This window comes from Choloepus didactylus, chromosome 2 (genome assembly GCF_015220235.1).
Source record: "Choloepus didactylus isolate mChoDid1 chromosome 2, mChoDid1.pri, whole genome shotgun sequence".
In the NCBI taxonomy this organism is placed as follows: Eukaryota; Metazoa; Chordata; class Mammalia; order Pilosa; family Megalonychidae; genus Choloepus; species Choloepus didactylus.
In genome coordinates this window covers 118659072-118674041 of record NC_051308.1, presented here as the reverse complement: position 1 = coordinate 118674041, position 14970 = coordinate 118659072, and the positions used below count along the sequence as shown (strand labels likewise).

The 14970-nt window shown below is 38.4% G+C and overlaps 1 protein-coding gene across 4 annotated transcripts in view; it reads left to right on the top strand.

Moving 5' to 3' along the window:
- CHD1L (chromodomain helicase DNA binding protein 1 like) overlaps positions 1-14970 on the top strand; it is an 89852-nt gene that overhangs the window by 57424 nt on the left and 17458 nt on the right. For all 4 annotated transcript variants that reach the window (XM_037826209.1, XM_037826208.1, XM_037826207.1 and 1 more), the window contains 2 exons: positions 9305-9419; positions 10056-10209. In XM_037826209.1, coding sequence (XP_037682137.1) covers positions 9305-9419; positions 10056-10209 — 269 coding nt within the window. The remainder of the gene's footprint in view (positions 1-9304; positions 9420-10055; positions 10210-14970) is intronic.

Genomic DNA, 14970 nt, shown 5'->3' with positions numbered 1-14970 from the left:
AATGAAATAAATGCCTGGAAGGTGTTATAGCATAGTAGATAAAAGCACAAGTTCTGGAGCCAGGTCATCCTGGGTTTTTCACCTTCTAGCTGTGTAACTTCAGATAAGTCTCTTAACCTCTCTGGGTTAACATCTATAAAATGGGGATAATATAATAATAATAACTACTCATAGGGCTGTTGTGAGGATTAAAGGAATTAATAAATGTTAAGTGCTTAGAACTGTGCTTGGCATGTAGTAAGCACAGCATAAGTGCTAGCTGTCATGATTATTAGGTATAATTTAGCTTCTCTTAGTAATCAGTCTTTACTGTCTCCTTATTCCAACTTCAATTTTATGTGAAGGCTTTAATTAGAATCTTCCTGCCTGACTTAACTTGAGATCCAGCTTAGAGTCAGTGGTGCTTCTCAAAAGTTAGTCCTTAATTCAAGCTCTTGGCAAAATACCCTTTTAGGCTTGCTTATGTTTCAGCAACAAACTCCAATGACCCTGGCAAGAGGGAGTTCGTTCTGTGTTTGTTTCCACGTTAATCAAAGAGAAGAGTGTATTGCCTTCATAGTTCTTTTAATTAACTCCTGTAGTCCAAGGAGCCTTCTTAGCCCTTTTGTTACTGCAATGAAGAAAGATCAGAGCATTGTTCTATGGAGTCTTCTTGTCTTGCCATGGTTTTGTTACATTCTCTTCGATTAAGGGGGAAACAAGTACACAAAAGATTCACTCAAGTTTTCTCCAATCAGAGGGAGGTAATTTCTCATTCTGCTGAAGAGTGTAATATCATCTGCACTTCTCCTTAGCTTTTATTAGGGATCCTGCTACCTAATTGTAACTTGAAATTGATGAGCTTTTCTCTTAACAGTGCCACAGCAGACCCATCTCATATTTAGAACTGTTTTCTGAAAGAGCAAGTGTCTTTTTTTACCCGTTACTCTAAACAAAATCCAATCAAGATTTTTAAGCAGAAGAGATTTAAAATGGCTTCTTGGTACTGACCTAAGTATCCACTTGGGCTTCTTGCCCCTGTTACCCTCATCCTGTTGCATTCAGTAGTTCATTTTCCCAAATTAGACAATGTGAACTCAGGTAACACTTTTAAAACAAAAAGTTTTTTATTGTGAAATATAAAATATACAGGAAAGTGATAACTTTCAAAGTACGGTTTAACAAGCGGTTATAGAGCATATTCAAAGTATAGTATGGGTTACGGTTCCACAATTTAAGGTATTTCCTCCTAGCTGTTCGAATACATTAGAGACTAAAAAGAAACACCTATATAATGTTCAGTAGTCATAATCATTTGCTAAATCCTATCTTCTCTGTTACAACTCCTCCCTCTCATTTGATCACTGTCTCAATCTTCAGGGATATCTAGGCAATGACCATTCTAATTTGTTCACATTGAAAAGGGGTGTTGACATTATGTGGAAGGGGGATGCAGCTGGTTGGTGTTCTTGAAGAGACTGGTGCCTCTGGGTTTTGGGAATTATCTGTCATAGTAACAATCTAGAAGTTTTAAGTTTCCAAACAATAAACATAATAAGTGAAACTTTTATAGAGTCTCAGATAGGAACCTGGGTATTTTTTAGGATTTTCAGGAATTCTGTTGGGCTTGGCTTACTGCGGCCATTTGCAATATCTAGGTGAAGCTTGTATAATAACCTCTAGGAAAACCGTTCAACTCTATTTGAAATCTCTTAGCCCCTGAAACCTTATTTTGTTAGGTTTCTTTCCCTGCTGTAGGTCAAGAAGGCATTCTCAATCCCGTGATGCCAGGGCCAGGCTTGTTCCTGGGACTCATGTCCCATGCCACCAGGGAGACTAACAACCCTGGGAGTCATGTCCCATGTAGGGGAGAGGGTAATGAATTTATTTGCAGAGTTGGGCTTAGAGAGAGAAAGGCTATTATCTGAGCAACAGAAGAGGTTCTCTGAAAGTGACTTTTAGGCACTTTACATATGAAACGGTAAGTTTCATAAGAGCAAGCCTCAATATCAAGGGCTTTACTTATTAAGTAGGGGGTCTCTAATTTCACATATCATATATTCTGTCCAAAATAAACAATCAAGGTCTCACATTATCCTCACTTGGTTGTACAATCATCACTCTCAATTTTAAAAAATTACCATAACTCAGAATACCCTTTAACTCTTACCACCACCCCCCTTCCCAATTATATACCCCTAGTATTGCTGTGGTACTAGTAAGGTATTCCTGTTAAATATAGTCCATAGTATACAATAGGTAGTTTTTCTCATATACACTCTGTGGTTAACTCTTTGTACAAATGTCACACCTTAGAAGTAGATCACATAAGACCTTAAATTTATAGTGCTAATCTGTGAGATACACGACTTTAAACAACCCCTTTCAATCATGTTTGCTTTCAGTGTAGCACTGATACTTATAATCCCATTAATGAACTGTCATCACCCTGGTCCTTTCCCATATCTTTAAGTTCAGCCTCATTAATAAGTGTGTACATATTAGGTAATCATTCTCCCTTCTCTAGCTTCTATCTCTAGGTCCCCTATATTCTACATTTTAAGGTACTAATTTTATATTATCCAGGGGGTTCATATTAGTGATGTCATGCAATAACTCTACTTTTGTGTCTGGCTTATTTCACTCAGCATTATGTCCTCATGGTTCATCCATGTTGTCATATGTTTCAGGACCTCATTCTTCTTATTGCTGCGTAGTATTCCATCATTATGTATATACCACATTTTGTTTATCCATTTGGTTGTTGAAGGACACTTGGATTGTTTCCATCTTCTGGCAATTGTGAATAATGCTGCTAGGAACATCAGTGTACAAATGCCTGTTTGTGTCACTGCTTTCAGATCTTCTAGGTATATACCAGGTTGTGGAATTGCTGGGTCATAAGGTACCTCAATATTTAGTTTTCTGAGGAAGCACCTAACTGTCTTCCACAGCGGCTGTACCATTATATATTCCCACCAGCAGTGGATTAGAGTTCCAGTTTCTCCACATCCTCTCCAACATTTGGAGTTTCCTGTGTTTCATGGCAGCCATTCTTATAAATATGAGATATCTCAGTGTGCATTTCCCTGATAGCTAATGAACATTTTTTCATGTTCTTTTAAGCTATTTGTATTTCTTCTTTGGAAAAATGTCTTTTCATATCTTTTGCCCATTTTATAATTGCGCTGTTTGTACTTTTGTTGTTGAGTTGTAGGATTTCTTTATATGCTGCATATCAGTCTCTTATCAAATATATGGTTTCCAAATATTTTCTCCCATTGAGTTGGCTGCCTCTTCACCTTTTTGACAAAGTCCTTTGAGGAACTGAAGCATTTGATTTTGAGGAGTTCCCATTTATCTATTTTTTCTTTTGTTGCTTGTGCTTTGGATATAAAATCATAAAAGCTACCTCCTATTACTAGGTTCTGAATATGTCTCCCTGCATTATCTTCTAGGAGTTTTATGGTACTTGCTCTTATATTTAGGTCTTTGATCCACTTTGAGTTAATTTTTGTATAGGATGTGGTGTAGGGGTCCTTTTTCATTCTTTTGGTTATGGATATCCAATTCTCCATTTGTTGAAGAGACTATTCTGTCCCAGTTCTGTGGATTTGGGGGCCTTATCAAAAATCAGTTGACCATAGATCTGGGGGTCTATTTGCGAACTCTCAATTCAATTCCATTGATCGATAGGTCTGTCTTGGTGCCAATACCATGCTGTTTTGTCCACTGTGGCTTCATTGTAGGCTTCAAAGTCTGGAAGTGTAAGTCCTCCCACTTCCTTCTTTTTTAGGATGTTTTTGGCATTTGAGGCCCCTTTCCCTTCCAAATAAATTTGGTAACTAGCTTTTCCAAGTCTGCAAAGTAGGTTGTTGGAATTTTGATGGAATTGCGTTAAATCTATAGATCAACCTGGGTAGAATTGACATCTTAACGACATTTAGCTTTCCTATTCACGTACATGGAATATCTTTCCACCTACTTAGGTCCTTTTTTATTTCTTTTAGTCAAGTTTTCTAATTTTCTGTGTCAAGGTCTTTTACATCCTTGATTAAGTTTATTCCTAGATACTTGATTCTTTTAGTTGCTATTGTGAATGGAATCTTTTTTTTATTGCCTGTTTGGCTAGGTCATTACTATTGTATAGAAACATTACTGATTTTTGCACATTAATCTTTTATCCCACCACTTTGATGGATTTATTAGCTCAAGTAGCTTTGTCATCAATTTCTCAGGATTTTCCAAATATAGGATAATATCATCTTCAAATAATGAAAGTTTTACTTCTTCCTTTCCAATTTGGTTGCCTTTATTTATTTTTCTTGCCTAATGTCTCTGGCTAGAAGTTCTAGCTCAATGTTAAATAATAGTGGTGACAGTGGGCATCCTTGTCTCATTCCTGATCTTAGGGGGAAGGCTTTCAGTCTCTCAACATTGAGTACTATAATGGCTATGGGTTTTTCATATATGCCCTTTATCATATTGAGGAAGTTTCCTTTGATTCCTACCTTTTGAAGTGTTTTTATCAAAAAAGGAGAATGAATTTTGTCGAATGCTTTTTCGGTATCTATCAAGATGAACATTTGATTTTTCCTTTTTGATTTGTTAGTATTGTACTACAGTGATTGGTTTTCTTATGTTGAACTACTCTTGCATGCCTGGAATGAACCCCATTTTGTCCTGTATAATTGCTTTAATGTGCCTTTGGATTTGATCTGTAAGTGTTTTGTTGAGAATTTTTACATCTATATTCATTAGTGAGATTGGCCTGTAGTTTTTCTTTCTTGTAGTATCTATCTGGTTTTGGTATTAGAGTGAAGTTAGCTTCATAAAATTAATTAGGTAGTGTCCCTTTTACTTCAGCTTTTTTTAAAGAGTTTGAGTAGGAATGGTGTTAGTTCTTTTTGGAATGTTTGGTAAAATTCGCCTGTGAAGCCATCTGTTTATGGGCTTTTCTTTGTAGGAAGATTTTTGATAACTGGATCTCTTTACTTGTGATTGGTTTGTTAAGGTCTTCTATTTCTTCTCTAGTTAGTCTAAGTTGTTTATGTGTTTCCATGAAATTGTCCATTTCCACTAGGTTGTCTAGTTTGTTGGCATACAGTTGTTCATAGTATCGTCTTATGATTTTTAAAATTTCTTTGGGATCCATAGAATGACGCCCCTCTCATTTCTGATCTTGTTTATTTGGACCTTCTCTCTTTTTGACTTAGTGTAGCTAAGGGTTTGTTGGTCTTGTTGATTTTCTCAAAGAACCAACGTTTGGTTTTATTTATTCTCTCAGTTGTTTTTTTGTTCTCCAGTTCACTTATTTCTGCTTTAATCTTTGTTATTTCTTTTCTTCTACTTGCTTTATGGTTAGTTTGCTGCTCATTTTGTAGCTTTTTCAGTTGTTCAGTTAGGTCTTTGGTTTTAGCTCTTTCTGCCTTTTTAATGTATGTGTTTAGAGCTATAAATTTACCTCTCAGCACTAACTTTGCTGCATCCCATAGCGTTCTCATTTTCATTCATTCCCAGATATTTACCAATTTCTCTTCCAATTGACCCACTGATTATTTAAGAGTGTTGTTTAATATCCATATATTTGTGAAAGATATGGTTCTTTGGTGGTTATTGATTTCCAGCTTGATTGCATTATGGTCAGAGAAAGTGCTTTGGGTAATTTCAGTCTTTTTAAATTTTTTGAGTGCCCCCATCATATAATATATCCTGGAGAATGTTACATGGGCACCAGAGAAGAATGTATATCCTTGTGTTTGGGGATGCAAGAATCTATATGTCTTTTAGGTCTAATTTATTTATCACATTGTTTAGGTTGTCTATTTCCTTATTTATCCTCTGTGGTTATTCTATCTGTAGAAGAGAGTGGTGTATTGAAGTTTCCCACTATTATTGTAGAAATGTCTATTGCTTCCTTCAGTTTTGTCAATGTTTGCCTCATATACTTTGGAGCTCCTTGGTTGGGTACATAAACATTTATGGTTCTTATTTCTTCTCAGTGAATTGTCCTTTTGTTAATATATAGTGACCTTCATTGTTCTTGTGTCTTTGCATTTAAAGTCTATTATGTCTAATACTAGTATAGCTACCCCTGCTTTCTTTTGGTTACAGTTTGCATGGTATATTTTTTTCCATCCGTTCATTTTCAATCTATTTGTATCCTTATACAAGATGAGTCTCTTGTAAACAACATTTAGATGGACCATTCTTTTTAATCCATTTTGTCAGTCTGTGTCTTTTAATTGGGGATTTTAATCCATTCACATTCAAAGTTACTACTGTAAAGGCAGTACTTGAACCAAACATCTTATCCTTTGGTTTTTATTTGTCAAATGTATTTTTTTCCTTCTCTCTCTTTTTATCCTTTAAGTTACTCTTATTAACACTTTTCAGATCTGTACCCTTCTCCAGACCTCTCTCTCATGTCTTTCTTTCAGTCATCAGAACTCCCTTTGGTATATTTCTTGCAGGGCAAGTCTCTTGTTAACAAATTCTCTCAGCATTTGTTTTTCTGTGAAAATTTTAAACTCTCCCTCATTTTAAAATTCAGTTTTACTGAGATATATTCATATACCATAAAATCATCCACAGTGTACAATCAGTTGTTCACATTATCATCATATAGTTGTGCATTCGTCACCACAATTTTTGAACCTTTTCATTACTCCAAAAACAGTAAAAATAAGAATAAAAATAAAAGTAAGAAAGAACACCTAAAACATCCCACCCCCCTCTATTTTTCATTTAATTTTTGTTCCCAGTTTTCTACTCATATGTCCACACACTGGATAACGGTTGTGTGAGCCATGGGGTTTTCACAATCACACAGTCACACTGTGTAAGCTACATAGTTACACAATTGTCTTCAAGAATCAAGGCCAATGGGTTGCAGTTTCAGTTATTTCCTTCTAGGGATTCAAATATACTAAAAACTAAAAGGGATATCTATATAGTGTATAAAAATACCCTCCAGAATGACCTCTCGACTCCATTTGAAATCTCTCAGCCACTGAAACTTTATTTTATTTCATTTCACTTTCCCCTTTTGGTCAAGAAGACTTTCTCAGTCCCACAATACTGGGTCCACCCTCATCCCCCAAAGTCATGTCCTGCATTGCCAGGGAGATTTACACTCTTGGGAGTCATGTCCCACATAGTGGGGAGGGCAGTGAGTTTACCTGCCGAGTGGGCTTAGAGAGAGAGAGGCCACATCTGATCTCCCTTGGTTTTGAAGGACAGTTTTGCCAGATAAAGAATACTTGGCTGGCTATTTTTCGCTTTCAGAATCTTTAATATGTCATAAAGTGCCTTCTCACCTCCATGGTGCCCATTGAGTAGTCAGTATTTAGTCTTTTTTGGTTTCCCTTGTATGTGGTGAATTGCTTCTTTCTTGTGGCTTTCAGGACTTTCTCCTTCTCTTTAGCATTTGACAATCTGATTAGAATGTGTCTCGGAGTGGGTCTATATGGATTTATTCTATTTGGAGTTCATTGGGCTTCTTTGATTTGCACATTTATGTCATTTATACAGGTTGGGAAGTTTTGCCCCAACTATCTCCTCAAACACTCTTCCTAACCCTTTATGCTTCTCTTCTCCTTCTCGGCCACCAATGATTCTTATATTTGTGCACTTCATGTTATCCATCATTTCCCTGAGATCCATTTCAGATTTTTGATCTTTTTCACCATTTGTTCTTTCATGCATTTGCATTCAATTGTTTTGTCCTCTAGTTCACTTATTCTTTCATCCCTTTTCATATCTGCTGTTGTGTGTCTCTAATATTTTTTAATTTGGTCTTCAGTTTCATTTCCATAAGATCTGCTATTTTTCTATTTACTCTTTCAGATTCTTCTTTATGCTCTTCTAGTGTCTTCTTGGTGTCCTTTGTCTTTAGCCAACCCATAGAAGTTGTTCTGGAGATTTGTATGTAGTTCTTTGATTACTTGTTCCAAGTTCTGTGTCTCCTCAGGCTTTTTTAATTTGGTCAGTAGGCTTGGCTATATCTTCTTGGATCTTCATATGCTTTGTGATTTTCTGTTGATTTCATGGCATTTGCTTATCTTAATAAGGTTATTTTGGAAGATGCAAGTCTGTTTAGACATCAGTATAAAAATTTGGCAGAACCGCTATTTGCCAGGGTGTACTTTCCCTGTTTACCCAGAAGATGGCACTCTTTGGTCACTTCTTCCCCTCAAGCCTGCTTTTCCCTGATTACAGCTGTGTGGTGGACTGGGTCCAAACCAGGTGGAAATCCAATCAACACAGCAGTCCTCCATGCATACTAGAGACTGCCAGCCCTGGGAGTGTGGGGTAGGCCCTGTGCAGTTCAGTGGAGAATCTGCTTAAGGGCACATTGGGTCTGGTGATTCCCAGACTCCTGGGTGGATCAGTCTTGGACTGCAGGTTTATGAGTTTCACCTTCCCCAGCCCTCTGCCAGCTCAGAGGTGTGCTTTAGTCTGTCCACAGGATCCCTGCTGGCCATACTTCCACAGGCCTCGGGCAGGGGTGAGGCTCCTGGTGCTTCTGTGTGGCACCCTTTCTTATCCCTGCCTCTCTGCCTGTGCACATTACGGGCTTCTTTGGAGGAAGAATAAAGGCAACAGGGCACAGACTGTCACTCCTGCCTGCTAATTGTTTGGATTGGCTCTGCTCAGCTCTGCGTCCCCTCTCCTGAGGAGAGGGCTCCCCGGTTCTCCTTAGAGCCCGGTCCCTACAGTGCTCCACTTTAGAACTGAGGGGCAGGCACTGTGTGCTGCACCAAGATTTCTCTGCATGGCCAACACTAGTCCACTGGTTCCCGAGTCTGCTCACGGGAGCTCCCGGCTGCGGAACTGAGAAGGGTTATCTCCCCAGCTGGTTGCTGAAATGGGAGTGTGGGAGTGCACATCTTCTTTCTCTCCTGCAGCAGCCTGCACATGGTTGCCAGTTCTGGCGGTGGTCACAATTGAGTAAATTCACTCTGTCCTTTCCGTCGTAATTTCTTTGCTTTTTTATCCAGGTCCCCACTATATATTGTAGAGGTCCTTTTCTGGCTGCTTGCATCCTGGAACCACTGTCCTGGTTGTTTTCTGCCTTTTCTTTATTCCATGGGGGAGAAGTTTGCTCTGCCTTTCCTATTCTGCCATCTTCCTGGAAGTCTCAGGTAGCAATTTTAAGCACTACAAGGCCCTGGAGTTGGAGATGGGGTGTCATTTTGAAGGATGAAGCCAATTGTTTTAGTTGGTTCCAAATTATCAATCTGACCCACTCTAGCCTGTCTATTTATTTTCTAGTTCCTTGTCTGTGTGCTACTGATCACATTCCTTCTTGCATTGTTTTCAGGTGGAGTTGGCATGAACTTAACTGCAGCGGATACTGTTATTTTTGTTGACAGTGATTTTAATCCGCAGAATGACTTGCAAGCAGCTGCCAGGGCTCACCGAATTGGCCAGAACAAGTGAGAGATTTAAGCATCATTGCTTTCTACTTCCTTGACTTGCTCATCCATGGTTCTGGGTTGGGGAAGAATAAAGAGGAATGTAGCCCTGGTGACAGTCCCAGATTGGTAGTTGAGAGAACCCCACGTTTTATCTCACCTTTGCTGTTGAGTCCTAGAGTAGTGATGGGTGGGTCACTTTACAGTCTTGACTTATTTGTTAAAAAGAACAAAAATCAAATTGTGAAAGGATTATAAGGAGCCTGTAGAAGTTATTCAACTCCTACTTGCTGAGTTAGGGTAATATGCAATTGAAAAAATAAGTTTATGGGCCAGTGGTGCTAAGCTAAAATATATGTGTTACTTTTGACCTGGGGATAATATAGATCTATCCAAAAGTTTTCCTCAGTCACAGATAAGGAATCCCAATCATGGTGACCTCATCATCCCTCCTTTGGATCTTTTAGAATGGTTCAGAGAGAATTTGAAGCCAGATCACTCTCATAAAAGTTCAAATCCAAGTAAAACAATCTCCATTTAATTGTACCCTGAATATGGCATTTTGGTTTTGTTTCCTTTTAGGAATATCTACCTTGCATGCTTTGCCCACTTTTTCAGGCTCTCACACTATAGTACTCTCATTTAACTTATGTACAGGTCTGTTAAAGTTGTTCGACTTATTGGCCGAGACACTGTGGAAGAAATAGTCTATAGGAAAGCAGCCTCTAAACTGCAGCTCACCAACATGATCATAGAAGGAGGCCATTTTACTCTGAAAGCCCAGAAACCTTCGACTGATGCTGACCTCCAGGTATAACATGTTGTTCTTAGTTTAGAATGTCATGATTTATAGTCAGTACTCTGTGGATGAGAATCTAAATGAAAAGACTAGCATTAACCACCCATTCTCCCCAACCACACATTTGTTAACTGGCCAAACTCACACCTGTCATAGTACCTACTACATGCAGCATGCTGTAGGAGTTTAAGATAAATAGGCTACATAAAGGCATCAGAATATAGAATAAATATCATGGGCTTTGGATACATCTGACTTGTATTCCAGTCTGAGCTTCATCACTTATTGATTGTGTGGCTTTGCGCAAATATCTTAACCTCTTGGATCTACTCTCTGTTTGCTATTGTAAGAATGAGGATACCAATAGCTACATCAGAGGGCTATTAAGAAAAGTAAGATAAAGAACTCAGTATATTCAATAACAGTAATTTCCATACCCTCTTTTTAACCCCAGCACTGGAGACATTACTTATTTGATACAAAGAGGAGAGTGAATAACACAAATTCAAAATTATGCTATATGTTTTGCTGAAGGAACTAAAGTTCATTTGCTTGAAGAAGGGTTTATTGGGCGGGAGACGAGCTGAATGGAAGATTTTGGAGATAGCTCTTGTGATAGAGGGCTTAGAGTGTTCAATTTAGCAACCGTTGGGTTAAAGTTAGAACCCATGTTGTAATATTTCCGGGTTCTTCCATTTTGCCTAATCTCCACTGTCACATCTCTAGATCAAATCACCATGATGTCTTACCTGGATCACTGCATTGATTTGTATGGCATCTGATAGGCTTATTTTGAGATTTAAATTAATATTATACCTGTGTAACTCTAGGACAGTATTGGTACCTGGTAAGTGCTCAACAAATATTATCATATACAATAGCATCCTTTCTTGTCTTTCCATAATTCCCCTCTTGACCTCCTTCAGTCCACTTTCCTCATCGTAACCATATAATCTTAAAAGGTAAATCAACTTGAGTTATGCCCATCTTCAGGACTCCTCAGTGGCTTCCCATTACCCTTAAGAAAAAATTTCCATCCCTTAATGGTCTATAAGACCTCTGTAGGCTGGTCCCAGCCTCTATCTCCAAGTTTATCTCACCTTCTTCCTTGGGTCGTTTTTTGTATCCTCTAAGCAGACCAGGCTCTTTTCCTGCTGCCGAGCCTTTGCAAATGCTGTTTCCAATCTGGAATGCTCTTTCTCCTAGTTTTCACTTGGCTAGCTTCTGTGTATCTTTTGGTTTTAACTTAAATGTCACTTCTTCAAAGATGCCTTCTGGGTCCCAGGAGTGTTATCTCTGTCATACACCCCATTCTTTTCCTTTGTGATATTTCCAAAATTTATAAACTATAGATTTATTTACAGGACTATTTGTATAATTTCTTTTTTTCTTCTATCCTCTAACCATCATATCACAATGATATGAGGGACTGTATAATTTTTTGCCATATGCTGCATTTCACGTGCCTGATACTTGTGGAAAGACAGATTGAACTATCAGAATATGAGTGAGCTGACTTCATAATGAGGTAGTTCACTGTCTCTTGAGGTGGTCAAATGAAGGCTAGCTATGCAGTGGGTTGAGCCATAGGCTGCAAGAATGTCTATAATGCCTATTAGGTTCTTTTTAACAAGGGGATCTTAGAATCTTCCAGGAGTCCTGGAGGGAGGTAAGAAATACTAAAGATACCATACAAAAGTAAAGTTTCCTTAGTAAATTCCAGGCTTTCAAGACTGAAAAGCTAATGAGAAGTGTTACGATGTTTGCCCTAAAAAGTCAAAGATGAAGCTAGAGATCATCATTTATCACTTAAGTGGTGTTTAACCTGCTAGTTTAGATGAGGTAGTGGAGGCTCATCTAGGCCTTCTTAGTTGGAGCAGCCTACTACACCCTTTTAAATTTTTTTAATTCTTTAATGCAAAGCATGAATTAGTGTTCATGTCATCACCTCTTTTATAGAACAAAAAACTATAAGATCACCTAGAAATTCAAGGACAGTGTGGTGGCCTAATAAGATAGATATTGTATATTGTGTTAGGTTATAAAGAGAAAAGAGAAACCCCATGGAAGAACACGGATAAAACCAGTATGATTGGAGCCTGCTCACATGAATGGTTATGACTGGTTGGCTTCCAGCTCCAAACCTTAGGTTGCTATTACTTAGCTTAAATAGCATGCTATAAATTTGGACTCACTTCTAACCACTAACTTGTGATCCTTTGGCTAGCTCTAGTTTTCTCTCATATAAAATAAATATACTCATGCATTCAACTGTATTTATTCAGGATATTTATTGGATACCTATAGGAGCTGTTGGGAATCCCAGAAGTAAAATAGGATGCACTCCCTTCTTTTAAGGGTCTTCTAAGAGAAAAACGAAAAACAGAAAACAAAAATAAATATGTACAAATGACTATAATACAAGGCAGCGTATGCCAAGTTTTAGAAGAGTTGACAATACCAAGCCTTAGAAGTTCTGATCAGAAAGGGACCTCTATAGCTAGAATGAGATCTTTAACAGATTTGTATAGGTCTGGCTCTTAGGTAGTGTACCACAATCAAGTGTGCAGATATGCCACTTACTTAGCTTTAAGCATGTGGACACAGAGGGGCAGTGAGGACGCATGGAAGAGATATTCAGTTAATTCTTTTTAAGTCTTTTTAGTTGGATTAGTTTGAGAATCCCAAGAGGCCTGAAATGCAACTCCTCCCTCACACCCCTCAAAAGTATATTTCTAGGTGTAAGGCACTGATAATCCTTCTCTACATAATTGGGCACATCTGCAGAGATTTAACTTTAACAAGCTACATATTCAACTCTTAACAGAGCATATCTGAACATACTATTTTATACCCGGGGAGGTCTGCCCTGTGTACCTTCCACATGAATACCCTCCAGCTTCCCCAAACACACTTAAGCCCCTCTACATGATGAAGAAAATGACACTTGAGCTGATCTTTAAACAGAAAATAGCATGAGCTATTTGCATGTAGGAAAATGATATGTGGTCTGTTTGGATCAAGAAAATGCCTTTGGGGCAAGTAGTGAGAGATACGTCTGTAAGTATAGATTCTGGGGGAAACCCTAATTGCCTTGCTAAAGAATTTGAGTTTAAAGTTTTTACAAAGGCATATGAATTTTTGCACAGGAGAGTGATAAAGTTGTGTTATAGGAAGCTTGACTTGGCACTGCAATGCCAGATACATTGGAGGGACGAGAGCCTGGAGGCAGAGACCAACTCCTAGGAAACTGGAAAGATCCAGGCATGAAAGCCTAATAAGTGATAGGGGCACTGGTGGGGGGGAGGGGCTGGTGTGAGAGGTAACGCAAAAGAAGAAATGACAGGAGTCTGTTACTGTTGAGAGATGGGTAGCTAGGAGAATGGAAAATTCAAAGATGACTTAAACCCATAAAATGAAGAGATAAGAAATTAGAAAGACTGGAGGAAGGGCAGAGTTTCAAGAAGATGATGATAATTTAGGTTTTTGTCAACAAGGTTTATAGTATAAATAAAATAAAAAACTGTTGTTAGAGGAAGGCTCAGACACACAAAAAGAGAATTTTATTTGCCAAAAGGTTTGCAAGGGACAGCAGGCTTTAAAAGGACTAGTTCAACAGTAGGTATATACAGAGGGGAGTGGGGGGAGTCACACAACATTACAAGCAAGAATTACCAGTTTACAATTAGTGTGATCATGGGATTAAAAAGCAGCAATTTTTCTTGTATATTTATCATTTCCACAAGGCCAATGCATATCTTTAGACATCAGCATTACAAAAGACATGGATTGAGTTGTTTTTGTTAGAGCCAGTAATTTACAGGGAAGTCTCAAGGTTTCATTTATTTGGATCTAGAACGAGAAACAATAATCCTCGGTGTTTTTGTTTGTTTGTTTGCTTGCTTGCTTGCTTTTTGTTTATCTCAGGGTGCAAAGTATTTTGTTCTTGTTTTTGTTTTTCTGCTTTTCCTTTTGTTCCTGACTCTGGGATGTCATATGCCTGTTTGTCTATAATAGTGGCAAGGCAGGCTGTACATTTTCTTTTCACACTACGTAAGAGGCAGTTATAAATGTAAAATTAAAGCTTTTGCAGACTATAGAGACTCTTAAACAATACTTTTTGTAGAAACTTAATAGAGACTTGTTGAACCCTGCATATGGTAAAGAGGGTGAATGACAGAGCATTGGAATGCCCACGTTCTGGGTGCTGGGGAAGAAATGTCAGTGAGGAGGAGCTCCTGGTTTCAGTCAGAGGCATCCCTCTAAAGTAGGTTGCTGGGCACGTGGGTATGAATCACACAGACATAGCTCCCAAGCATAGGGCCAAATACTAGTGGGAACGTAGACCAGTGGCTCTTTGAGAAGGGCTCTGTCAGACTTCCTGTTTAGCTTACAGTTATGGGAAGGTGTGTTCTGGCTCTGTTGTCTGATAGCCACCCCCTGCCCCTCCCCCCACACACTCTCCATCTCGGGTATACAAGTTACTCCTTCAGTTGCAAAAACAAAGGTAATAACCCAGTACCCTTGTCTCAAAAGAAAGCAGGGGATTGTTTTTTTGTTTTGTTTTGTTTTTGAATAAAAAGAATGTAATAGCTAAAGATGTGGTTCCGGTTTGGTAAATCTGAGAGGGGTGGGATTCTGAAGCCCTAAAAGAGGGAAACAAGTTTATTATTCTGTAGGGAGAACACAATAACAGCAGAGAAAGGCAGATATAGATGTAGTAGCCCTTTATTGAATGCTTACTGTGTGCTAAGCATCATCTGGGGTGCTTTT